Genomic DNA, 26407 nt, shown 5'->3' with positions numbered 1-26407 from the left:
ACACCATATACAGCACAAGCTGATTTGGTACTATCATCCTCTTGGGTAGGGGAACACCTTTGCAGTATTTTAAAATTTTAGATAGGCATCTGGCTGGGGTGGGGGCAGGGGGGCAGTTCTAAACTTTTCCTGTAACAATTCTGCTGTACCACTCCTTCAGAGAAATGTACGCAACAGCTCCACCTTTCACACATACATGCACCTGAAAGCTCCGGATCATACTGATGCGAGCAAAGAATTTCTCAGGAGTACTAGCAGATCACCCCTTTTAACCATCTTTCTATTCACAGTTTTTCTTCTTCACAGTCAGAAATCATTGAGACTAATTTGTGCAGTGAAATGCAGAAGACTTGAGTTCTCGCTCCATGATAGCCACTCATCTTATGTTGTTTGGGAAAAAAAGATGTACATGTGTAAAGCATAGTTTTCATACATAATGAAAGAAAACAAGTTGTTACTGTTCCAACAAAGCTTAGACATAATGAGATGTCTATGCTTATCTGTATGAACTGGCTTGAATCTAAAGATTCACTTATTTAATAAAACTTGAGAATTATTATGAACATTTTGTTTAGAAAGACTTCCTGTTTTGGAGGCTATTTACATGCCTGAACTTTACACTGAGAGCAAAATAAGAATGTTATTTGAGCAAGAGCGCCACACAGTGTTACAAATAATGATAGAAAGCAGCAGATAACTTGAGATCTCTCTAGACTTCTCAAACCTGAATAAAAGAAAAAACAATGACATTATTACACTCAATACATGTATCCTCATATGGCTTTTGGCAAAAAAACAAATAGTTTAGTGTTCAGCATTAAAAATGTTTTCTTGTCTTAGTTCATCTTGCACCCAAATGTCTGCTTGCAAAAAAAAAGATTTTAAGTAAAGCAAAGTAGCAATGAATTCAAATGCACTTAAGCTATTTGCACCACTTAGTTTTCTTTGAAACATATTCAAGAAACATTATTTGTATTTGTCAAGAGCAGATACCAGTATTTTGAGGTGAATTTCTACTTGACGGGGAGAATTTACCTACCTAAAAGAAACAACTCAGAAATAGGCTATCATTGATTTGTCATCAGATTCTTAATCCAGGACTAGAAACATCAAAACCTCGTTAATCTCTTCATATAAACTTCTCTCAACTTCAGCAGGACTCCATTATGAAGAAAAGCAGCAGGAGTCTTCCTCTAAACAATATTAAGCCACCAGTGCCTCTAGAACCAAACTTCCTGCTACCTGTTTTTCTATCAAACTCTTGCACAGGGTTTTTTGTTTGTTTTTACATTTTTATTTTTTAAAGATTGTAACAGGAATTTTGGGAGAGTCATTAATACAATCACTTTGATTCTTAGTGAAGATGCAAGAAGAAAGGGGGTGGGCAGGAAGGAAAGAACAAAGTTAACAGATTGTTGTTTTAAAGATGTTGGAATATGTCAGAAAAGGCCTTGTATTACAAACTATGCAATATTACTATTACTAGGAAATAGCATTATTTAAAGAGCAACTAATAACCCTGCAAACTCTGTAGCTCTCAGGAAAGAGCCATTCTGCATTACAGAAACATACTGACATCCAATTTCTAACACTATTTCAATAATAGTTTCTCCAGGAAACATTTGGATAGCTTTAATTCATAAAATAAGCATCTACAATGAAAACATTGATTCATTGCTGCTATGCAATACTATCCTTTTCTAATTTTTACTTGAGAGCTTCCACTTTGTTGAAAGAGAAACAATTAAAATACTTGCATTCATGTTTTAAAACCCCCCAATTTCACATGAGAATGAAGCAACACAGCACAGCTGTTGTATTACAGAAAGAATCTGATATTGACTTAATTTAAAAAGCTATCATATCTAAGTAGAGATTTTCTTCTGTAAACTCAGTATATGTAAAAGCTTCCAAAATTTCAGTGCTGGATAGACCTGCGACTCCTAGGTTTTTGAAATCAAAGATATCCAAAAAACAAACTGGAAACCTCACATAAAGAAAATGCTTGTTGCCCTTCAGCCTGAGTTTTGCCATATTTCTTCATGGCCTCCTCTGCCTGAGAATGACTTCTCCAGCTGGGAGGAAGGAGGACCGTTCAGTTTAAACACACTTGTAGTCTATTGAGCTGCTAACAAAAGGGATTAATCCCAGCTCTGTTGCTCTTATAACTAAACAGGTTACTTGAGCAGGCAAGGTCATTGACCACAAGCTTGATAGGTTCTGAATGACTTGTGAGTTTCAAGAAAAAGAGGCTGAACTAGACAGCTTTAGTTAATGGAAAGAACTACTTCCTGACACATGTAGGTGTTTTAGATATGATCAGGTAGTAGAGAGATATTGCTTTGATGGTCTATATCAAGATAGGTCCCAGTATTTGCTGTTCTAATTTGCCAATACCTTTACCCTTAGCTAGGTTAACAACCCTGTGGAAGAGGTATACTTTGAAACATTACAACTTAAAAAAAAGCAAAGTGTTGTACTGCATAGTATAATTAGTATAATAAGGGTTAATTTGAGATTTCAGCTAAAAAGTGACCCTCAATATCTAAACAAGCCAGAAACCAAAGAAGTTGAGAATAGTCTCCTTCCATTCCCATTACCATATTATTCAGATGAATTAGTTACTGAGTAAAAAAGTCTCTATGAAAGTAGAACAAGTAGTCAGACATCAGACATACCAGCTCAAAGGACTCTCATTTAACACTAGAAGAAGCTGCATTTTCCTGAAGTCAATGCAACTCCTAATCACTATTTCAACAACGCATTCAATAGAGCAAATACAACTGCAACAACTGAGCAAATATTTTCACTTAACTTTAAGAATCAAGTTGCATAAGCTCATGTTATTCATACAGAACAGCAATTCGGAAGCAACAAGTGGCCAGAGACAGCAGAACAAATACATGCACATGGATAGGTTCTTCCTGTTTGAGTTTTGGATAAGCACAACTAGGTTTTAATGCACATTTGCAAGCATGTTTTCCTCATTAAGGTTTGGACACACTGAGGGAACAAAACAGTATTTTGAGTGATGCAAATGGTGATTTTTACTAAAGAACTTAAGTTCCCAAAGCCATATGCTTGTATATGTGCACTGCTCTTAGAGCAGAAAATAATTCTTGCATTAAACTGCAAAGATAAACAATGTTTAGCTCAATGTTTAGCTCAACCACTGGTGACTGTTTTTTTCAGTAAGTCTTTTTCTTTGTGAGGGACAAAATTGTCACAAGCAGGAGACTGTCAAACCATGTCATTAGAACATAGAACTGGGATCACACTTTCCAGTTTTCCCAATAATATTCCTAAAAGGTTTACGGAACTGTGACTATCAAAACAATGTTTTCAGTGCATCTTCTCATTCTTAGCCTACAAACTCTAACCACATTAATTACTATACTTATTTAAAAAAAACCAGAAACTTAATTCCTTACTCAGGCAAAGACTCCCATTAAAAATAACATCAGAAGACAGCTTTCGCAGGATTCTAGCATTCTATTGATTTGAATTGAGGTTATCCCTCACATATATGCTATTATTCTTCAACCATATCTTCAAGGATGCGCTGATGGAAACATAATAGAATGTATTCCTTGCATGTTTTTCAGCTGCATGGTACTTCATTGCAAAGTTCTCAATTATTTATTTCATATTTGGTTGATTGCTGCCAGGAAGGCAGTGAGGAATATTATATTTCCACAGACATAGATGGTTAACACAATCTGTTTAAACAGATTACCCTGCAAGAGAACAGAAGAAAACAAGAAGGACCACAGGTGTATTAGTCTATTTGTTTTTAAAAACCATCATCTCATGGTAGGTATGTACAAATGGTTACTTACTTCTGCTTCTGCAGATGTGAGTGACTGCAATATCTGTACTCTGTCATCCTCTATCAGTTCAACTGTCATGGGGAAGAAAAAAATACAGTTGTCTGCTCTTAAGAGGATGGGAGTTCTTATGATCCTATAGCAAAAGTTTTGATCCTATGACTAAGTAATTCATTCCTATACACCACCAAGTTTGAAAAGCACTTGGAAGTCATTTGACCTTTCATGAACTGTACATCAGAAACAAATAATGATTTTGAGTTAACCTACGAAAAGTAGGTTTTGGTCATTGAAATGACAAAACAAAGTTGTCTTTCAATAGAATGAAACAAGGTACCAAGTTCTGAGCTGAAAAGAACATTCATCTGAGTTAAAACCTTTTCACTTTAGGATAAGTAGATTTTGTGAATAAATATTTTCAATTAGCCAATACGAGAACAGTTATGGGTCAAACACATTAGGCTGATTCCTCTAGTTCTAGAGAACAATCACTGGAATTAAATCTGAAGTCCCTTTTAACCGCCCCTCCTCCACTTGCTGCCTTACACCATTCTCTTTGCAAATCAGGCTTCTTCTATCCTGAAAATATCTCCTCTCCAATTTAGATACAGGTCATTTATTTGTGTACCAGTGACCTCCTTTCAGTGACATCTGCCAGAAAGACTACTTCCAATGAAGTTACTACTAGTCTCCATAGAGATTTTGGAGTCGGAATTTCACTCTTCTGTCCCTGCTCACTAAAAATTTAAATACAAATGCTTCCAGTTTCACATCTTTCCACTCATTCAATAAAACCAATTTGTACTAGCAAATCATAGCAATAAAATGTAGACTAAATCTGTATGCATCAGCCTGGGCTTTACCTCCTCCACCTGGGATAGAGATCATGGCAGAAGATGATAGATTCTTGGAGAATGCTTGCACCTTACAGTCTACCCTATGAACTGTGATTTGAGAAATAAGAAGATACCACTTAACAGAAAAAAAATCCTTTTCTGTACATAGTGGTCTTGAAAACTTTTTCATTCCTATATCAATTTGTGCACCATTATTCCCTAGTTATCCCCTTCAGCTTGTGAGTTAGAAACTAACAGCTCTTGAAATTCAATTCACTCAGATCTTTGGTGTATCACAAACCTTAGCAAGCAAGGTAAAAATAAGATTAGTTGGACTTAAACCTTTACGTATGAGACAGTAGCTGTGTATTTCCAGAAGAACATCAATACCAACGTGCCAAGCTACAAAACCAATCATTGTATAGGTGTCCCATGGGTCTGGTAGGTCAAGCGCTGGCAGATCCATTCCCAAGAACATAGTCACCACTAATCAGTAAAAATGAGATGAAGAGACATTGAGTGCTGCATCAAGGAAATTAAAACAAATTTCTCAACACACCCTTGTCAAGAGATTTCCCACGAAACACCTATAGTTTCTGGGGGAGTGAGGTTAAAGGAGTCCATGAAGCTAAAAACCTTTTGCTGTGTGCAATGGGCATGGAAATGGAGGGAAGAAGGCCAGGAGGCCAAAATAGTTTTTATTCCCGCACAGTGCCCTTTGCAGCCATAAAAGCACAAGCATTTCTGACTACCAAGAAGACCACAGTCACTGAAACTTCTGTGACTAAGTTGTCTATGGAACCTTGTCTCCAGAAAGAGAACAAAGACCAGTTTATAGTCCTGTAAGTTAATTTAAATAGGACTGCAACATTGAGCTATATTACTGTAAGAACAAATTTGTCCAAGTCACTTTGGTATTATGAGTCACTTGTTCTCCTTTAAAGGTGAAGAAGATAGCCATGAAAAAGAAAAAAATCTCTAGAGTTCATATTAAGAGGTGAAAGCCATGAGGTAAGAGTAAGACAACACATTTTGAACCTCCACCTTAAACATGGCTGAGGTAGGAAAAATGTAAACCACAGATGATAGTTACATCCTTTGGATGTTTCTTTTCATTGTTTTTTTTTCCTTCATTTCAAAATTAGAATAGTTTGCCTCACATCACAAAAGATCACGTGAGCTAAAAACTCAACATCCGGATGTCCAGACAGATGCTCTAGATAATTAACAGCATGAGTTCATTCATATCACATAAAAGGTAGTTACAACTATTACTCCTACTCACCAGCTAGTATTCTAGCAGTTGTACCAATACTCCAGTGAAACCAGTTAAACAATTGCCTTCTATAAAATAAAAAAAAGGCATTTTATTGTGTTTGGGGAAAAATAATTAAGAATAAGATTTTGAAAAGATTTGTTTAAAGCAGGTAACAAGACATTACTTTATTTCTGTGATTATAATTTAATGAGTTAGCTTTGAGTACCTTGGTGCATGAGGAGATGGTCTGAAACCTGCTATAAGAGGCTGAAAGACCGTCAGAGCCATCAGAGTACAGCCAAGATATGGATGAAAACCTGCTTGCTAAACATAAAACATTTTTTAATGTCTTATCCATATAAAGATAGAGAAAAATATCAGAAATATGTTAATTTTACTTAAGCTAGCAGAATTATAGTGGCTAAACAGCAATGTGTTCAAACTGGCAGCTGTGACAGAACGCAAGCTGTTGTGCAGCTGAATGGAGATGGTTCTCCAAGGGAGAAGGAGACACTGATAAGACTGCTCAGGGCTTGCCTCACCTTTCTGTTGTACTAAGAAATTCTTCCACCTAAACAGAACACTACTATTACTGTAGCAGCAATGGTGCAAGCTCTTCATCCTCAATCACATATCATCAGGAAAGGCCTATTTCTTAACTCCTCTCAGTAGTGGTTTCCCGCTTTCACTCTGTTTGTTCTAGTCTTACTGTAAATATTTTATTCATTTTCCCTAGCTGTCAACTCATGCCTGTGACATTTGTATCCCACCTTTCATATAAATCCTCTCAGAGCTTCCCAGTTTCTGGAATCACCTCGCACCAGATAGTATACAGGTGATGGCAACAGATCCCTGCCTGAACCCCAGTCTAAGCAAGGACTTCATTTAGCAGAAAGTGGGAGGAATAAAAATGACAGAATTTTATGCACTTATTGCTAAAGGAGGGAACATTCCTCATCTACGTTGCTAGAATTTGAAGTCAGCTTTAACAGATTTACAGAAATTCCTTTAACAATAGTTGTAACGTATCAGAGTCTAAAATAGACCCACTTCTCATTCCTTTCGTTCTACTTTTATATTGGTAAGAGTTAAAAACAAAAGCCACACACTTACTTTGCTCCAACCTCCTCGGTATATAAAAGGCAATACAAAAGAAATGCTTGTAAGCGTAACAGTGGTCAACATAAGCATACGATGTATCTGGAAAAAAAGAAGTTCACATTAAGAAACTCCACAATTTTCCCAGTATATATTAAAATACATCTAATGATCTGTAGGTAAGAATGATCTTGGCTGCCTCTTTGGATTTCACTTCTACTAGTGAAGTAGGTAAATTTCTCTTTTGTAGTTATTCTACAAGATTAAATAAAGAAAACAACATCAAGTTTGACCTCTTCTTTCTTAGATCTAGTAGGTTTTAATTTTGCCAACTGTAGAGATAGAACATATAGCTAGAGATAGGGGAGAGATTTTGCCCACCTGAAACCATATCTCCTTTCCAAATAAGAATGAATGAGACCAGACAGGCTTGAAGAATCGTGCAACAACAACACCAATGCTAACTGTGCTTATCCAGGCAACAAACATCAGTGCACCTGAAAAACAGGAAAAAAAAAAGAAACAGTAAGCATAGGTAATTCGACTGTATATTAATATCACTTCAATGTGGTATTAATAGTTTATTCCATATGCATATGGTCAGAATATGCCAGTGATAGTTTTTTAATCACCTAGTTCAGACTAAAATTTTATAGTATTTTATCTTGCTAGAGTGTAGAATCATACATATAAAGATGTTTACAACACCCTTGTCACGATGGAGCAGCTCTGACTACCATGCCTTTCCAATGCATCAGTGCATATAGTGAAGTGTACTGTTTTGTTACCAGTTTATACAAAGAATAATAATTGACATTTATTGTAGGCTTTCATCAACAGAATGAATGACGGTTCTCTCATGAGCCTGGTTTACACTTCAGTACTGAGAAAATAATTCTCACTTTCAAAATAATTCTCAATTTCACTGGCTCTGGACCAGCGGTTGAGAAATTTCTCAATTCAAGTAGAAAACTGGGTTAACTGGATCTTGTAACACTGTTCTTGAAATTGAAAACAGTTAATCTTCTCAGTCTCAGATCTTGCTACTCAATGGTATATATAATGCAAATGACAGAAAGACAAGAGGAAATATCTACTCTAAAACAGTGAGGAAAACAGCTCTGTAGTCTCAGCAGATCTTGAACTTGAAGTCAAAGCTAAAAAATGCAGCTTACCATGAGCCTTGATAAGTCTCGGGGACCGGGAACCTCCAATATCCTGAGGAATGCCTGTGACATTGTACATTCCAGTGGTAATCAGAGGCTGACGATGATGTTTATATATTGAACCACCTAACCAGTGAGAAAGTGGTTTAATTATGGCAGGTGAAAGTCACTGCACTTGCAAAATAAGACTACTCCCTATTTATGAATTTAAGCCCTACTGTGACCATGAAGGGTAGTTATACGAAAGGTCTAACATGTAATAACTCAGCTTGTGAATCAAAATTTGAAGATGTCATCTAAACTGTCTTGTATATATTTAACATACAAGAACCAGCGCGTCCCTCCACAGAAAACAGTTCTCTTCCCTACACACACAAGATGTGAAGATGCTATTCTTCATTTTAAGAGACGCGCCCAGCCCTCAAGAAGCTAACAGTTGCTACCATCAAGTGGGCATGCAACACAAGTATATGAGTAAGCCTACTTTAATTTCCAAGAGCAAACCCAAGAGCCAATAAAAATGACTGGATTAAGTGCCTCACTCAAGCTTGGAAATCAAGTCCTTAGTTTGGATACTAATTTTTACAGATACTGTATCTTACATTGGGGTTACTTATTTAGAGCTGTTAAAAAAAACAACCACACGTCAAATTTACCTTCACCAGCTTCCCCATCTGCCAGAAAGATGTAGTAATTGGCATTCATGTTAAACCTCCCCTTATATGTAGGGAGACTAATATTCCTTCTAAAAGAACATTGAAGAACACCATCCACAAGCCTCCATGACACATCTTCAAGGGCATTCTGTGAAACAAAAGACATTTGGTACACAGTCTTTCCAAACAAACAGAAGACTTTTATTGCTTTTAAGGCCACTGCTTGAGCTTGTTTCAAGTTTGCAACACAAGCAGTATTCGTATGATAACTCAGGTAATGAGGTAAAGCATTTCTTATACTAACAGAACCAAGAGGTAACTTTTTCACCTCTGCAATTCTAGATGGTTAATTAATTAATACAATAAGAGTTTAGAATATAAAACAGTTCATTTGGAAGGTACCCACAAAAATCAAGTTCAACTGCCTAACTACTTCAGGGATAACTGAAAGTTAAAGCATATTAAGGTCATTATCTAAATGTTTCTTGATACCTGATGCACGTCAGTGTTCAATTAACTAACAGTTATCCTCTTCAAGTGTTTGACCACCCTCACAGTAAATAAACTTTTCCTAATATCTAGTTTAACTCTAGGGTCAGACCATCACAATTCGGATCAACTGCTTTCAAGATAAGATATACACTTATAGCAAATAAGTGACCAGCCTTCTCCATAGAACGGTTCTGCTCCATGAAAGCAGATGGAAGGTAAAAATCCAGTACAACCATAAGAAAGTGTGTATAAGAGTAAGAACAGCAGCCATAGAATCAAAGAATGGCTTGGGTTGGAAGGGACCTTAAAAACATCTAGTTCCAACCCTCTGCCACAGGAAGGGTTGCCACTCACTCAGACTTCTGGGGTCCCATCCAGCCTGGCCTCGAACACCCCCAGGGATAGGGCTCTACAGCTTTTCTGGGCAACCTGTTCCAGCACCTCATCACTCTAACAAGATTATGTACTATAGGGGTCCTGACTCGCTTTTCTGTTTTAAAGCCCCCTCATTAAGCAGATACTTCTAGCTCAAGTGTCAAGACTTCTTTTTTGCTGCACATTCTGCTGCACTAATACATCCAAAGAGATCTGGAGAGTAAGTAAGTAAAATTAGCCTTGCAAGAGACATGAGTATCACTTGCACAAAGAAATGATGAGGTAACAGTATGGGGAAAAAAAAATCACTTGTATAATAACTTAGAAGGTATGTTAGTAAATCAACATAGTAACCCAAGGTTTGTACTTATTACCACAAGCTTTTACAACTAATAACTATGACCTCCCTAGAAGAAGGGCACAGTTGTACCAGCAATGTGTACCAGCAACGTGCACTAAGTTCAGAACTCTCACCATATGACTTACTTTTTAAATAAATTTAGACTTCCAAAGGTAATGTTTACTAGGAAGAAGGAGCCTAACCAGTCCCACTCTAAAGAATTCTACATTTAACTTACTATTTATGACTGCTTTTCAAAATAAAGTACAAAGCAGTCATGGACTATTCATCATTTCAAACCCATATTTGTGGGAAAGTTTAGATGCTTCCATATGTACCTTCGAATCCAGAGCAGGAGGACTTCTCCCCTTCAGGTAAGCAGTGCTTACACTAACATGGTGGTCCTCATTAATACACAGATATGCATCATCATCTCCCTAGAATGTTTAAAAGAAAGAAATATTTATAGATTAGTAAAAGCTCCTACTGGCAACCTCCAAAAACACATTGGTTTAATATATGCAACAAATTGGTAGTGTTGGACAGTGGTCTAAGAGAAGACTCAAGACAAAATTTTCTAGCTTTTAAGCTACTTCCCGTTTCCAAACATCTCAGTGTTATAGGGGAGCCACAGTAAGTCAAACAGGTGACACAGGCACATCATGACTTTACCCACCCACCCCTAAGTGACAACCATATTATCACAAGTTTTTTGACATTTAAAATTGTACTAAATTTACTAAAAAGATAGAGATGGATATTGGTAGTATTTTAAAAAACTCTTTAGTCACAAGTGGTTTCTCATAGCCACATAGGTATACAATATTTAAGAATTAAGTGCTCTTTTACAAGGAACATGAAAATAAAAAGCATTTCCTTTGCACAACAGTTACTTTATTGATTTCATATTTGTCAGCAGCATTGTCCCTTCACTTCAACAGCAATTAGAAGTCTTGAAACACTTTTTAAAGATTGGTTTGAGTCACTTATGTTAACAATGCTGGAATTCAAGTGGTTTTCAGAAAACTTAACAATGTAGCTTCTAACAGATAGCGGTTTGTTGTTTTTTTTTTTTTTCCTCTCCTAGGCAGAAGTCAAGATCGATCTTACCAGGAATTCCAGTCAGCTACTGAGCTATTACTAAGGTTGGATTTTGTGAAGACAGATATCCACAGGGGGATTTACTGCAGAAAGTCAGCCTCAAGCTGAGAATCCATACCACCTACAAAAGGCCAGTACCTCTCCTTCAGCAATATAAGGAAGAAATGTCTTTCTTTGCAATTCAGAAATATTTCAGTTTTCCATATGCATGTTTTGCTAAGGTACCACTGAAACTCTACTCGAATTACAAAAGTAACTAGTGAAGTAGAATAGGATACTCACCATCCATTGGTCATAGGACAGTGCAAATGCTAAATACCCTTCACTGGCACCACTCATTTCAATAAGGACTGATCTCCTCTCTTGATGGAAGGATAGGAAAAAGCAGGAAGCACTCTCAGGATCACAGTTCGAAGGGCTCCTAAGGCAGAACTTTGTACTTCCACAACCTGATGCATTAAACTAGAATATTAATCAAACAAATATGTCATAAGTAATGGGAGTTTTTCACTCTTCTTCCGCCCTTTTTAACCTACTCTAGAAGAAAGCATACAAGGAACTGGAAAGAAGTGCCATCCATGCCCATATACCAATTTCTTAATTCACCCCTACAATTACCAGAGGGTAGAATTTACTCTCATTTTATATACTAAGATGTATTTTTAGATAAATTGAATACCTACTTCAAAGTCTTAATTCAGTAACTTAAAATTTTGAAAAAAATCCTAGTTTGAGAGGTAAAAGTCAGTTGTAGAGTAGGAAAAAGCTTAGTTTCCTTTTTAAAAGTAACAACCCCACTGATAAGCAATGAGATGATACATGCATTAGAAATCAGTGCTTCTCTGGATCAAGTACTGACACTTTCTCAGTCCACAAACTTCAAGAAACAGAAGTAAATAGCATTGAGGAAATCAGAAGTTTCTGAACCTGCAGTTACTAAATAGGAAGTTCAGAATCAAGATCAGAACAAGTCTTTTCTCACCTGTCTTCTCAGATACAATTTTTTTTTTTTAAATCTGGCCTTTAAAAAGTTGAAAGAACATTTAGAACTAAACGTATGTGTGATGTGGCAACGCTTAACCCACACAAATTCAAAGTAATTAAACTAATGCAAAAAGGTGGACATCTAATGTTCTTAGTCTCCCATACATAAGCTACTCATTTTTCATCTTTCCCTTTCTATCATTCTAGGGACAAAATATCCTAGACTGTATCAATGGGACTTAAATTCAATTCATCACAAGTATATGAAATTACATTTTTTGGGTTTATAATTACTTACTGGCTTTGTTAAGTAGGAAACTGAATGCGATGTTGATACTGCCTCTGATGTTGTGTATGAGGGTGTTGTTGAGAATGGTGCATTAGGCTGAGAAACAACAGGACCGGGAATCTTCACCCAGAAAGTCTTGTATTTCTTCACAACTGTGGCTCTTAAGAAAACCCGTACGTACACTTGATCAGTATTATACACATCAACAGCTGAATGTTACTTTCCAAAAAAAACAAAAGTTTGTTGTTTCTACAGGGCACTCCCATCTTTATGCAGGTCTCTATCATTTCTTGTGCTTGAAGAAGGAAAATATCTAAAATACCAGTGGAAAAATAATTTTAAAGCACCCTACTGCAAGTGCCTTACATTCGTGCTTCCATCACAGACAACAGTCTTAGAAGATGGATTTTTACAGCTTAGCTTATATCCATTAGTTTCAAAAAAACTGACAGTACAATGGAAGGGAATGTGTACCATTTTGTTATGTATGGAGAAAAAAGATTCTTAACACTGTGTATTACAACACCATATATGCACGATAATGAATCAGTTAACTAGAAATACTAAATTGCAGAGCTCCATTCTACTCTCATCTCAAAAATGAAGTGATAGTCTCACAGATTTCCCTAAAGAACAAACATCCACATTAATGTAGACTCAGCAGTGTGAAGGCATTGACTTTTCAGGCCATTACTCCAATGACCCTTCCCAGTTGCCAGCCAGTATTTGTTACAGACAATGGTACATGTTTATCTTTTTTTGTTTTAATAAGCCAAAACTAACATTAGGTTTACTTACAGAAATTGCACATGTTTTGGTGCACCTGCAGGAGCAATCCAATAAACTTTTACAGCTTTCTTTTTTGCTTTACTTGTGTGACTGACAGCTGAATTCTGAAAACATACACATATTAAGAGTTACACAGGATATGTGCTAAAGAGCTTTAAACGCTGAATAATTATTGAATAAATATTGCACATTTACCCTGCACATATGCAGTCTTACTGACTTGCAAGAATTTCTTAGCTTAAGTTAGTCATGATCAACAACTCCATGTCCTTAAAGTACTAATGAATAATTGGATTCCATACATATCATGTGGCAGACAAAGAAAAAAATCATCCAGGCAAATTAAGAACTTAGTCCAGATCAGATCAAATAAGTTCATAAAGTTCAAGCTAGTTGCTGAAACACTAGTCAGAGTCAATCTTTTGCACATGAGGCTAAGCCAGTTTATCTAAAGCAGATATTGTGGACTGTGATCTAACCTGTTAATAACAAGTTTCCACTAACATTAACTGACAGAACAACACTAAGGATAATGGCCTGTTCTAGCCTTTGTTTTCCACAATAATTGACCTAAACTTTCCTTGCTGTAAGACAATCATTTTGTCCTTAACAAGCATGAAAAAAGATTGATAACTCTCCTCTTCAAAGCAAGTAGAGCATGTACTCATCTTTTGAAGAACAAGCACAATGAGATGAATGCAGTAGAACATTGCATGCATTGTACTCAAGTTGTGTTATGACTGTTACACCTTCCTACAATAGTATTATATGACCCAGAGAATTTAAATAGTTCATAAGAATAGTCAGACAAAATTGCAGCGAACCATGCCTATATGATAAACATTATAGCAATTCCCTGAGAGATATACTGAGCTCAAAGATAATAGAGTAAAAAGATTTGTTCTGCTCTGTTACATATGTGAACTAGTACAAATACTTCAGTGCCTAACATCCCATTTTAAGATACTGGACTATACCATGGTATGGCCACATGTCAGACGCTGAGAATGTCTCTGGTCAACTAATATGAAAGAACCAACTGCAGGGCTATCCAAGTCTTCCGCATCCCGAGCTTGTATGAAAAATCCTTCAAAATCTGGACCAGACAGCTGAACTGAAGCAAGAATCAAAACAAAAGAAGTTTTAATTTTCTCCAGAGGAAAAATGAAGTGCTTCCACAATGACCAGCTCATTTTACAAGCACTGAGTGGCTGCTGAAGGGATCAACTGAACAAGACTCAATTGCTTACATAGATCTGATGTAGCTACCCAAGTAAAGACATGCTACAAGTACAAAGAAACAATTAAACTCTTCAAATATAACTGGCACCATACCTTCTACACTGTCCCCAGGTTTAAATTCAGTCCCATTAACTGTAATGACATGCTCAGGTGACAGCTGTGGAGAGCTACCATGACAGGGTATCATGCTAGTGCAGGCTTCTCTTACTTTCCCATTTGGATATCCATCCACAGATACACAGAAGGAAATAAACATCCAAGCAGCAAAAGCAAGGCCAGGCAGCTCCATCTGAATGAAGTATGAGAGTTACAGGCAATTAAATACAATAAACATTTGCATTGCAGGTCACCACTCATCCTTACAAGAATCAGTTCAATACTAAGCTTTATAAACAAGTTTAAAAACAAAACTGTTTGTGAGAAAATGCTAATCCCAAATTGTAATTCTAATAACTACCAGACTTTGTGAGAACATCCACAGATACTGTGTTTTAGGCCATTTATATATTCAAGAGTATTAATAATGAATAGATGGACTATTCTTCTTAGCAAATATAGAGATCACTTAAAAAATTATTTTACTTACAGCTATACCATTCTCATAAAAATATATCCAAGTCCCTTAAAAACATCTATAATATAGAGAGATCTTAAAATGTTTTCATTTCTGTATAAAGGTCCACAGTATTGAGGAAGTACCAAGCTAACATCACTCCCACTCATTCATTAATCATAGCTCTAAACTATGTTTCATCACAGACTGCCATTTGTTTCCACAACTCGTGTCTATTTCTTCACATATGACAAAGAACTCTCAGGTGACGAGTTCTTCTTTCTTCAGAAAACTAAAGTTACCAGACGTCAGACAGATTTTATACAAGCAGAAGAGTGCAAATCTGGTATGAGGAGATAGACAAAGAAATATATGTTTATCACAGATAAGCAGAAGACTACCTTAGAACTTCTGTTGGATGCTGGAACTCCAGACAATATGATTTCTTGCTATGATTTCTTTAAGGAACTGAGGAACATGAAAAACCATGTGAGGTCATGTGATTGAGTAGCCTAAGACAGTTATAAGAACCCCCTAATCCCAGCATTTATTATATGATGATTTACTCTGCCACAATACTGTTTTCAGGAAAGCTGCTGTACTTGTTTTGTTTCTCAGCAGCATGAAGGGCTTACAGTTACAGCCAGTATTTGTAGAAAGCTTTAGTCAACCAGAAATTTCACACTGGGGCTAGGAGAACTAAGATGCCATCCTTCCAATTCTTACACAAAAAAAAAGTTGAATATCAGTTCCAGTGGAACATGTACCAGGCAAATAAGTCTGCTTTATGGAGGAGTCATGCCCATTTTGCACTAAGTGATAAGAAACATCAGGTTAAGAAGTTCCCTGACAACACATATGGTTGTGAAGATAAGAAAGGCACAGAGCTGTTTCAAGCTGAGCTCTGATATGCAAAAGTCAAAAAGAGACACATCATTAGTCCTATACACTGTAAGAATAATCAGTATTAATTTTCCTAGACTCCTTATACATTGAGTGCTAAACATCTACAATATCCAAGGCAATGCTGTATTTGTATTTCAATTTAAGAGCTCCTTGGCAACATTATGTTAACAAAGACAAGAAAATTTAGGGGGTGGGGATTGAACAGTTACATTTCAGGAGCCAGAGGAAAAATAAAAATGACAAGAAGTCACTCAACTCCTTAGATGCTCTAGATAACATTGAGGTAGTACTGATAATATCTAGTTAAGTCAATGTTTTCTTTTAATTCCAATACGTATCCAAATAAAATAAAATTACACTGATGGAGATCAGTATGTTAAGGAATTCTTCAGGAGGCTAAAAACTAAGCTTCAGAACAATAGTGGTATTAAAGTAGCTTATATGTATAAGAGAAATCTTCAAAAAAAAAAAAGCTGCCACCAGAAGAGAAAAAGCTGAATATCAAAGAGATAAGAAAAAGAGCAGGTTCACATTCTAGTTGAAGTAGCAGAGGGTGTAGTAAGAATTTAAAACAAGTAATGTTCTTTGGCAGATTCACTCAACCCAACAGCTTGCAGAAGAAAAAAAAAACAAACAAACAACACCCAACACCAAAACTGGAAGAAAGTACTGTACAGAGGAGTCTTTTTTTTTTTTTTAAATAGGATTAACTGTGGAAGAGTAATCTTCTCTATGCATTTCCAGGAGCTAGAGAGAATTATTTTAAAGAATAGCACCTTCCAAATGAAAAATTTATCCTTGAACTTGTTACTCAGTTACCTTGAGAAGTCCTTTTCCCTTTTAACCTAGAAATACATTCTGGCACTCCACACTCTCCACTTACACAGTAAAACATGATGAATGAAGACAGGAAACAATATTATAACCAATCACTCTGTAGCTAAATAATTAACTTGTATCTTCTGGAAAACTTCTCAAAAGAGTCCACCTGGCTTCCGCTAGTAACTGGATTGCTAGTAGGGTTATCCAACAGGCTTTGTGTAAAACACAGGAGGGAGGTCAGCTGTCTTTTAGATGGATACATTAAACCTACCAGGTTTTAAAGACAAAAAGCAGCTGTATTTTCACTCACCCAGGAAGGAAAGAGAAGTCATAGTTACTTGCCTTCAGCTGGCTAATTTGGCAGCCTGATTTAGATATTTACTGTATGGCTTCAAAACTGACCACAAAACAACTGAAGAATTAAAACCTAAAGAGGTGATTCTTGGACAGTTATCTATAAATACACAGCACTTGTATGGCTGTGTTTCTGTGTTATCAGCATATCCCTAAAGAAAACACAGAGAACTGTAAGGTCCATGCTAAATTTGCACACTTTAAGCTCACTTCTTCCTCCATTGAAAAGACTCTTAGTCCCTGCAGGCATTGACAGCTTAGAAAGCCCTGGCAGCTCAGTTACTTAAGAGCACAATGCCCACACAAACACAAGATCTCTTCGCAGAAATTGTCTTTCAACTTTTTAACAGAACTTCATTAGCCACATAGTATGAAAGCTAAAATTAGTTTTAGAGAGGGAGAGGAGAGATAAGATAAAGGTACTGCCAACCAAAAGGAATAAAAGCTATCATGGCCAAAAATTATCTCCTGAGCACCATAAGAGGGGGGCAAGCAGGAAAGGAAAAACCTGACTAAAGCAGAACAAGCTGTAAGAACCAAAGACGTTTGCCCACATGATAGTCTGCCGTCTTCCTTTTGAAAGATATTCTTACAAAGCAGAAGCAGAGAACAGTACTGTTCAAGAGTCATTTTTCCCTCTGAGAAAAGGAGCTTGGGTTCATTTCTCCTGCTCACTTAGTTGTTGTCATATCAGAACAGCTGCATGAGCAAGGGCAAAAAACAGGTAGTATTCACATTCACAAATAACTCTTTAGTTCTCAAAATGAAAAAAGAAACACATACCTATATCCACATGACAAAACATACACACTGTATCCTCATGGTCTTCCTACACTGAAGACATTCAAAGAGAAATTGAAGACTTTTAGCTTCTTTCTAAACAAACTCTTATAAATTTAAATACAGATACTTATATTACAGCCAATCCTTCTGTTACAGTAATGAAGTCTAAATAAAATTGCCTTTGGCTTTCTACTTGTAGTAAGTGAACAAACAGCACATTTAACTTCTATTTGACTTGCATCTCAATATTAGCCTTTATCATAATCGGGATCAGAGGAAGTTCTGCAACAAGAAACAGTACCCAGATGCTAAAAAAGGAAACATTTATGAGTGATAAGGTACATATCTTACAGTCGTCTCCCCCAGCAAAGCCCACAACCTCCTCGACTTCAGCTGAAGTGCATGAAGTTATAATGAAGCACTACCCCCACAGCTTCTTTTAGTTTGAACTTCCACAGAGCAGTTTCATATTAAGACATTATTGCAATTATCTTCTGGTGCGGTTACAGGGATAACAAAAATAAACAAATAGCCACAAACCTTTCATACCTTACCCCTCAAAGCATAACAAATTTAAAGCATGATTTCACAGTTTACTGGATTATATTGAAGAGATACTTCCCTTCAGAAGAGTGATAAGCATTCTCGAAAAGGGAACGTGATAAGGTTTTGTCTTCCCCCCCCCCCCCCTCCTTCCCCCACATCTTCTACCAAGAATGGACAAAAGCAAAGGATTACACCCTGATTATTTCATTAATCATCTGTTGAACAGCTGCTCTGTACATAAACTGCTAAGACCCCAACTTTGCAAACTTGTACCTACACAAAGAATTGGCCCTGTTTCAGTTACTCCATCAGTTTCAACCACAACATCAACTGTAGCTAAATGAAGGCTGTTATCTCCTCTAAGTATTGACAACAAAATAAAGCAAGAAAGTAATAGTTATAGAACACTAAGAAGAAAACAAGACACCAGAGGAACTCAAGTGCTGTGCTTTCAGGCGCATTAAGCCTGAATCTACTTTTACAGCTCTTATTTTGCATTTAAACCTCATTACAAAAAAAAAACACCCAGAAGCTCTTTAAAGACATTCAGAAACGGCTGCGTGAAAGGCGGCAGTTCAAAGGTGTTTCAAAAAGTTCGCCAGATTTCAATTTGCTTCATAATTACTCTAGACGTTCTACGAAGTGCAAATAGCTTTCAAAACGTTCGCTCTACCGATATGCTTCGAGCACACCCGGCCGTCCGGCAGCACAGCAGCGCCCGCAGCACGCTCCCTCCAGCGCGGTCCCGCACGGCCGGCTGCTGCCGCGGCCGCCCCTCTCCTGCCGGCTCCGCCCTCCGCCGCTGGGCGGGCAGCGACCCGCGGGGAGGCACCCACCGGCACTGCCTGCGTCGCTGCTCCGGCGCTCCTCTGCAGGATACGGCTTCCCGGCTACGGGATTTCTCTCCTGCCTCCGAGAACCGGGGGTGGCGATGGGTGCCCTGTTTTTGCAACTAGAGTCTTGCCCCACAGGTTTTACCCAGACCTTGTCCTTGTAAAAGCACTGCTGTGCCGAGTTTATTTGCAGTGCTGTTTGCACGCCTAAAGGTGCTCGTACAGACATGCTTGCACAGTCGGATTTTTCTTATCAAGGAAGTAACTACATTTTGTTTGTAACTGGAGCTTCGCTGGCAAAGATGACAGTTAGATACACTGTCTGCTCTGAATTTTATTTATTTTAATTTTACTCAGTTTTCAATTATTCACAGATCACAGTAGAACAAAAAAAGTCATGTATTTCCTAGAAATGCAGCAGTGCCACGCACAGCCCACCCTACACACCTGGTACATGGGGAGCAAAGGCATGAGTAGAGCCCCCACAGCTCCTACTGGCTGAGCTTACAGCATGACCTCCCTTGGCAGAACTCTGACCTCCTGGTTTTACCTGGCACACCAAAGAATGGCTTGTTTATTGAGAGTAACCATTTAAACCAAAAGCATATATTTAACATTTTCTAGAAGATTCTCACTGAGAAGTCAGACACTTCAACAAATCCACTTCTAGCCACATCTTCTCTCTGGCTTTTTACAGAAAGGAGAAGTTTACCTTTACCTGCTTTCTGCAGAACAGGAATTTTACCTTCCCACAAAACAGAAACATCATGTTTGTGTTAACAAATACTTGATAGCAGACTGAGGTGGTTCAGATGCTTATTAGTAGGTCTGAACACTTCCAGTGTTGTCAAACTCCAATACTTCAGTCATATTTTCTACAGAAGTTCTATCTGCTGGAATATAGCAGACTTCTAAAACCTGAGTTCATAGCTTACACAATCTACAGTATGAATTAATATCCAAATAATTTTGAAGACTTTATTTTAAGGTCTTGACCCATTGACATTGACCCCCATTGAATGGGGTCTATACCTCTGAAACATCGTTAGAAATATAAAAGTATGTAGAAGTAATACTGCATGCTAACTTGTTCTTGAGTGTCAATATTCAAGTAGCATCAAGGAAGTAAATTGAAATATGTTAACTGTGAAAGGCTACAGATGTATCGTTGTAAAATGCACTTGTAGCAATCAGAAAGATCAACACAATGGAAAAGGCATTACAAAAGAGATGGAAGGACCAGCACAATAGCAAGCTGCTACAAAGAAAGGGAAGTAGATCGCTCACCCATATCAGAAGATTCTGGGTTCACAGGGAAAAGCTCCACCAAGGGAGGATCTCCAGAAAGAGACCATCCCTCAGTGGCAGTCAGCCCTTCAGTGAGGCCTAAGAGCCTGGTTCCACCCTTTCCAGTTGCACAGTGAATTGCCTTCACCTGTGCTCCCAGGTCTGGCCGGGACTTTCCTCCAGGTGCTCAATCAGTTGTTCAGGCCATGACTCAGCAGTTCCCATACAGCACTGCAGTTATAGCTGTATTGATGTATTTATAACAATACTGTATTTATTGCAAAGCAGAGGATTCTACATTAACTACATTATCAGTTAGAGACATAGAGGGCTAGCAGTTGGCTTTTATCCTTACTGCAAGTTTGAAGAAAGATAAAGTTGTGTAATCATAGAATCATAGAATCATAGAATTAGCTAGGTTGGAAAAGACCTACAAGATCACCTAGTCCAACCATCCACCTACCACCAACATAACCCCACTAAACCAGGTCTCTCAACGCTATATCTAAACGTTTCTTGAACATCTCCAGGGACGGTGACTCAACCACCTCCCTGGGCAGCCTGTTCCAGCGTCTAACCACTCTTTCAGAAAAGTAGTATTTCCTAATGTCCAGCCTAAATCTCCCCTGGCGCAACTTGAAGCCATTCCCCCTCGTCCTGTCACTAGTTATAAGAGAGAAGAGGCTGACCCCCAGCTCACTACAACTTCCCTTCAGGTAGTTATAGAGAGTGATGAGGTCTCCCCTGAGCCTCCTCTTCTCCAGACTGAAGAATCTGCTACTGAACTATGCCAGAGGATGATTATGTCAAATAGCAAACAAATTCTATTGTTATGGAAAACAACATAACATCAAATATATAAAGAAGCCAATAACTTTTTTTTTGCAGTCTCGAACGAGGCTACAAGGAAGTAAGAGAAAGCATATAATTGCAAAATCAATTAAACAAAGCTGCATGATGAGTACGTAAAGGTGAATCTCTGTTGCTTAAGAACTGAGGAAACAAGAAAAACATATAATTTGAGAAATCAAGTATGCTACAGTCCAATGCATCTACTGATACCTGTGGTATTTTTTTAAGACCAAAGTAATACGGAAAACAATAAGCCATTGCAGCTAGCTTTGAACAGACCCCATGTTATTATGTGGTTCCCTGTAATCAGTTTTCCTCTTGGCTATTAATCTAAAAACAGCAAAACCGTGAAATTCTAGAATATCAACCCATACTCAGGTTCCATACATATCTGCACTAGGAAAACACTTTCTTTGTGTTACTGGTGAAATTATCACTGCAGGACATACCCAAATTAAATCAAGTGATTTTCAAGCTTTTCAACTTTATTGTCTTGGTTAAGTATATATTAGGAAAATAATTACAAAAACATTACCTTAGGATAAGGTCTTTTTCCTACAATGCAGTTTTCACATGCTTTTCTTTTTTTTCCCCAAAGAGAAGGAAAACTTGAGTCATGGAAATGATCCTGACCATCTAAAAGGAAATGAGCAAAGATAAAGGTCACAATGGGGGATGAAATCTTTTTCTCCATGCTTAATTCCTTTTTCTTGAACTTTAGCACAATTTAAAACTTAGCAGTTTTATCATCTGACTTACCCTTTAACTAACAAATGATAAATGTATTCCTTTGACCACCAGAAATACTCTTTTCATGTATGTTTCCCTTTGGTCTTAATTTCTATCTGCTAATCACATCTTTCTATTTTCACTTCTTTTCAAATGTTTTGCATCACATATAAGAAAAAATAGCACTGGGAAATATATTTATACAAAAATATTTAATTACCCAAAGGTAAAAGGGAAATGGTATTTGCAGTTTCCAACCAAATACACTAACTAGCCACCTGGTGGCAGCAGCCACTAAGGAAAATAACATTTTCCACTTCACAGAAACCTACTTTCGTTTTCTGTCTCTATTGTAATTCATCAACAGCTGAAGTACACTGTAGCAGAAATGGCAACTCACGGCCTGAACCAGTGATGGAGCACCTGGTGGAAAGGCAGGGCCAACCCAGGAGAGCACAGGTGCATGCAATGCCCCTGAGTGACCGGAAAAGGTGGAGCCAGGATCCACCCCTTCCCAGACATCATTTAAGGGTTGGCAGGGGGGAGGTAAGGGGATCTCTTGCTAGGGATCCCTGTGTACCTGGGGTTTTTCATGGGTAAGGAGCATCTTTTCTTTGTTTCTGTATCTACAACTGCTATGTTTAGGTTTATCCTTGCTTGCTGCAGCTTAGGACTTTGCCACCTTGCTATTATTGCTGTGCTTTCCATTGCATTATATCGTTACATACGTATGCAATATCTTTCTATCAAGAAAAGCATCTACTTTGACATAAAGAGAACTTAAATAAAAATATTTCCTTGTCTGAAATGACAGAATTAACTCTAGTTGCTGATACCAATTTGAGTCCAGTCTGTCTGGGTGCATGATACAGTAACAGCCTGCCATTTTTCCTAGAGTTCCTGCTTAACTCAGTGCACAGCATAATTAAGTCAGATGAAGTGTTGCAGTAAAATCACTCTACCCACTTCAACTAGGCTACCAGTTTATCTGAAGTACGCATCTGAAGTTTCCTCAAGGAAGTACTGAACATTACTTTCATTGAACTTCTATATTCTTCACCATCTCTGTGGGGGTTTTATTATTATTATTGATTCCATTGTGCCTGTGAGATGTATTATTCCAGGTCACAGGGAGCAACTAGCTTGCTGGCAGAAGCACTGAGCAACAGGCACCTCAGTTTATGGCACTTAACACCTGTTGATACAATCTGTAATGTGAAATCACAAGATGAATTGAAATCTAGTATAATGCTCTTCTACACACAGATTTTTTTTTCTTGCCTTTCCTTTCTCTGGGACTGGGAACTAATTTTCCATTCCTCTCTATCTGATTTTAGAGGGATTTTCACAAGAAACTAATTTCCAGTTTTCCCACCTTTTACTGAGTAATTCTTTGTTTCCTTCAAGACTTTGTTCATTCTTTGCTCAGACCTGAGATGTCTTTTTTGTGTGGATGCTCTGAGTTAAAGCATATTTACTTGTTCTCTGGGGATTTTGATGGGCAGTGCTGTTTGCTAGTTGCAGTGGTGTGCTAGTTAGTACCTGTACAGCACCCCTGTGAGGGAATCATGTGGCAATAGCTAAGTATGCTCAGTAGGAATGCTTGCAGGGATTTTTGCTTTTACTTTAGCAAGTTTCAGCCGAATGCGTGCAGAGACTTACAACCTGATCCATATTGGCCATCTGCAATATATCACGCTGTGGTAGGCTGTCTAAATTTAGGGTTGAATTCTGCCTGCACTGAACAATTACAAAGCAGGCCCATTGACCTCTCTTAGCTGCCAGGTAACCTCAGGTTACATGAGACTAGTACCTGGCTATTGCTCCATTTAAAAACCAGATGCCAATTTTATACAACAGCCACAGCTGTTTACCATTTGAGCTTAAAGAGCTGTCTGAATAAGATTTAAAGGTAGTTATTTCAATGGACCAGGAAAACATCCATGCTATTCTTGTTACAGTTTTTACAATGCTCTGCATTGAATCAGAAAATGGAGTGCTCAAGAAACACTTCAAATATTTACTTCTGAGAAGGAAATATAAAAAAGAATAGTTCCAATCAACAAAGCATCATTACAGTTACTTTAGGAATAGATAGTATGAAGGCTCAGGTCTCCGTATATCTCACTAGAGTTAAATGGAGCAATTTACAGTAAAATAAAAATGCTGGTAGTGATTCACCAAGCAGGTGTAATCTGTTCTTCCAGTAAAATAAAAAAACTGGTCTGGCACATGTGACTTTATTTTTACTTTGAACTAAGTTAATTGGTACAAGAATATCATTCAAACACTTAATTTAAAATTGTTTGTCAAGTCACCACATTCTCGGAAGAACACTAATACTGAATCAGTGTGACATAGGTAAAACAGTCAAATATATCTTAAATATGTGAAAAGCTACATAAGCAACAATAAGAACTTATTTGGACTTCTTTAAAGATAAATGTGTTAAATTTTACTAACTTCTATTAAAATAATTATTGGTAGTGTAGCTACCAAACGCCTGTGAACTGTTGACTTTTTTTTAATAATCATTGGACATTTATTCTGAAGTGTCACAAAAAACTCTTCAGCAATCACCAGACAGAAAAGCATATATTCAAAAAGGTTTCACATACAGGAGATGTTATGATGTGGAATACCAATAACCGAAAATCACAAAACCATGACACATTAAAATAATTATTGGTAGTGTAGCTATATACAGATACTGAGGCAGAAAGTATGGCTTGTTTGAAGCCATGGAGTAAGAGAATGGCAGAGCCAGGAATAAAAATAGAACAAAAATATTAAAAAGTGTTTCTGCAGTACAGAAATTCATGATGATTCCAAGTTCAGCCTCTCCATCTCATGATTTCTTACTTTGACATTTTTAATTGAACCTGCTATTTGTTTTTGCATATCAAACTCTTGCAATCTGTTCAGCTATTTAGAAGAGATTTAATAATAAAAAAAAAAAAGCCTGGAGGTGACCAGTTAAATGTGCTGGCTGATATTTATCTCAATGCTAGATTCTAAAATCCAAGGCTATATGTGTCTGGGAGCAGCACTTGTTTTCAGCTGCTGCATAGCAACAATCTAATGCACAGAAAAGGCTGCAGTCTTAACAAATTGCAAAGATACACATCTAAGGAAAAGCAGCTTTTTTTCAAAGTTAGGTTTGCATTTCTGGAAGATCTCCCTATTAAAAGACAAAAGCTAGAGAGAAGAGTCAATACCTTTTGAAGCTTCCTGTTGTTTGAATCATTGTGCAGTATTCATTAATTTATATATCAGGACAGTGAGGTACTGAGAAAAATAATGTTATCAACTTGAATTTTATAAAATCAAGTATTTCCTGCATACAGGCAGCTTGAAGTTTGGTTAAGTTCCCTCTGTGCTAATTTACTTTCCATGTTGTTATAGGGAGCTATTGTTCTGTGGGTTATTTTCTTCTCTCTTTTTTTAAAAAAATAGTCATGCAAGTATTCTACTTTGCTACTCTTTCCAGTCATTCTTTAAGTTAGGCATGAGCAATAGGACTTAAGTGTGACCTGACATCTAGTGAACAGGCTTCCTAAAGTGTATTGAGGCCACTGCTAGAACTATTCTGTAATATTGTGCTGCAAAACAGAATGCAGAAAGGGAGAGAGTACTAGGAAGTTGTATGTTTTTTTAAAAAAAAGTTCTGAATATGCTTTAAAAAGCTGGAAAAATATTTCCTTACAATGACATTGATATGGTATCCACCTTGAAGCTATTATTGATTTTTTTTCCTACTGTAGTGTATCATATCACACAGAAACTGCAAACTGAAGATGAAATAGCACTGTGAAATTCACCATTTAGATGCCAGTGTAGTAAATGCTACATATAGTATAACTGCTGTTGGCTGTGTTCTATGCAATGTTTGCAATGCTAGATTTTGCTGGTGTGATACCCATAATCAGAAAGCATGCTTAATTTATCACTGCTAAATTAACACAGGTCCAAAGTCCTCAAGGATATGCCAGCATATCAGGTAATGTGCATGCAGAAAGGATTAGGGAAGTCTCTTCTGTTTTTCTGCTTGAACTTTATTGAGGAATCTGGTATATCATTCAGTAACTTTGTAATAGCCTTTTTTCATATTGACAGCCAATGAAACGATACTGCTTTAAGTATTTGTCATGGTTTTATGATTTTCGGTTATTGGTATTCCACATCATAACATCATGTAGTGAATGTACCTGGTTCTCAGAAGAGAAGGACTACTACAGTCCCCACGGCACTTTGCTCCTCTGTTACCATTTTCCAGCCGGAGGGAAAAG

The 26407-nt window shown here is 37.3% G+C and overlaps 1 protein-coding gene across 8 annotated transcripts in view; it reads right to left on the bottom strand.

Annotated features, from left to right (window-relative positions):
• Nucleotides 522–26407, bottom strand: part of FRRS1 (ferric chelate reductase 1) — a 28126-nt gene continuing 2240 nt past the window's right edge. The window contains exons 1-19 of one of the 8 annotated variants that reach the window (XM_021404606.1): nt 22451–22551; nt 21925–22025; nt 17872–17922; nt 15408–15474; nt 14547–14742; nt 14189–14325; nt 13221–13315; nt 12432–12582; nt 11432–11611; nt 10387–10485; nt 8842–8989; nt 8195–8311; nt 7401–7516; nt 7035–7121; nt 6148–6245; nt 5949–6007; nt 5006–5149; nt 3840–3901; nt 522–3737 (exon numbers count right to left, since the gene is read on the bottom strand). In XM_021404606.1, coding sequence (XP_021260281.1) covers nt 3645–3737; nt 3840–3901; nt 5006–5149; nt 5949–6007; nt 6148–6245; nt 7035–7121; nt 7401–7516; nt 8195–8311; nt 8842–8989; nt 10387–10485; nt 11432–11611; nt 12432–12582; nt 13221–13315; nt 14189–14325; nt 14547–14742 — 1782 coding nt within the window. In that variant the 5' untranslated portion in view covers nt 15408–15474; nt 17872–17922; nt 21925–22025; nt 22451–22551 and the 3' untranslated portion in view covers nt 522–3644. Of the gene's footprint in view, nt 3738–3839; nt 3902–5005; nt 5150–5948; nt 6008–6147; nt 6246–7034; nt 7122–7400; nt 7517–8194; nt 8312–8841; nt 8990–10386; nt 10486–11431; nt 11612–12431; nt 12583–13220; nt 13316–14188; nt 14326–14546; nt 14743–15407; nt 15475–17871; nt 17923–18411; nt 18431–18694; nt 18959–19090; nt 19225–21924; nt 22026–22450; nt 22552–26407 lie in introns of those variants that run through there. The other 7 variants (XM_021404604.1, XM_021404607.1, XM_021404605.1 and 4 more) reach the window with 7 other exon arrangements.

The sequence above is a fragment of the Numida meleagris genome, chromosome 7, assembly GCF_002078875.1.
Source record: "Numida meleagris isolate 19003 breed g44 Domestic line chromosome 7, NumMel1.0, whole genome shotgun sequence".
Classification (NCBI taxonomy): Eukaryota; Metazoa; Chordata; class Aves; order Galliformes; family Numididae; genus Numida; species Numida meleagris.
Note: the sequence above shows the minus strand (reverse complement) of the source record. Positions and strands in the feature narration are given on the sequence as shown.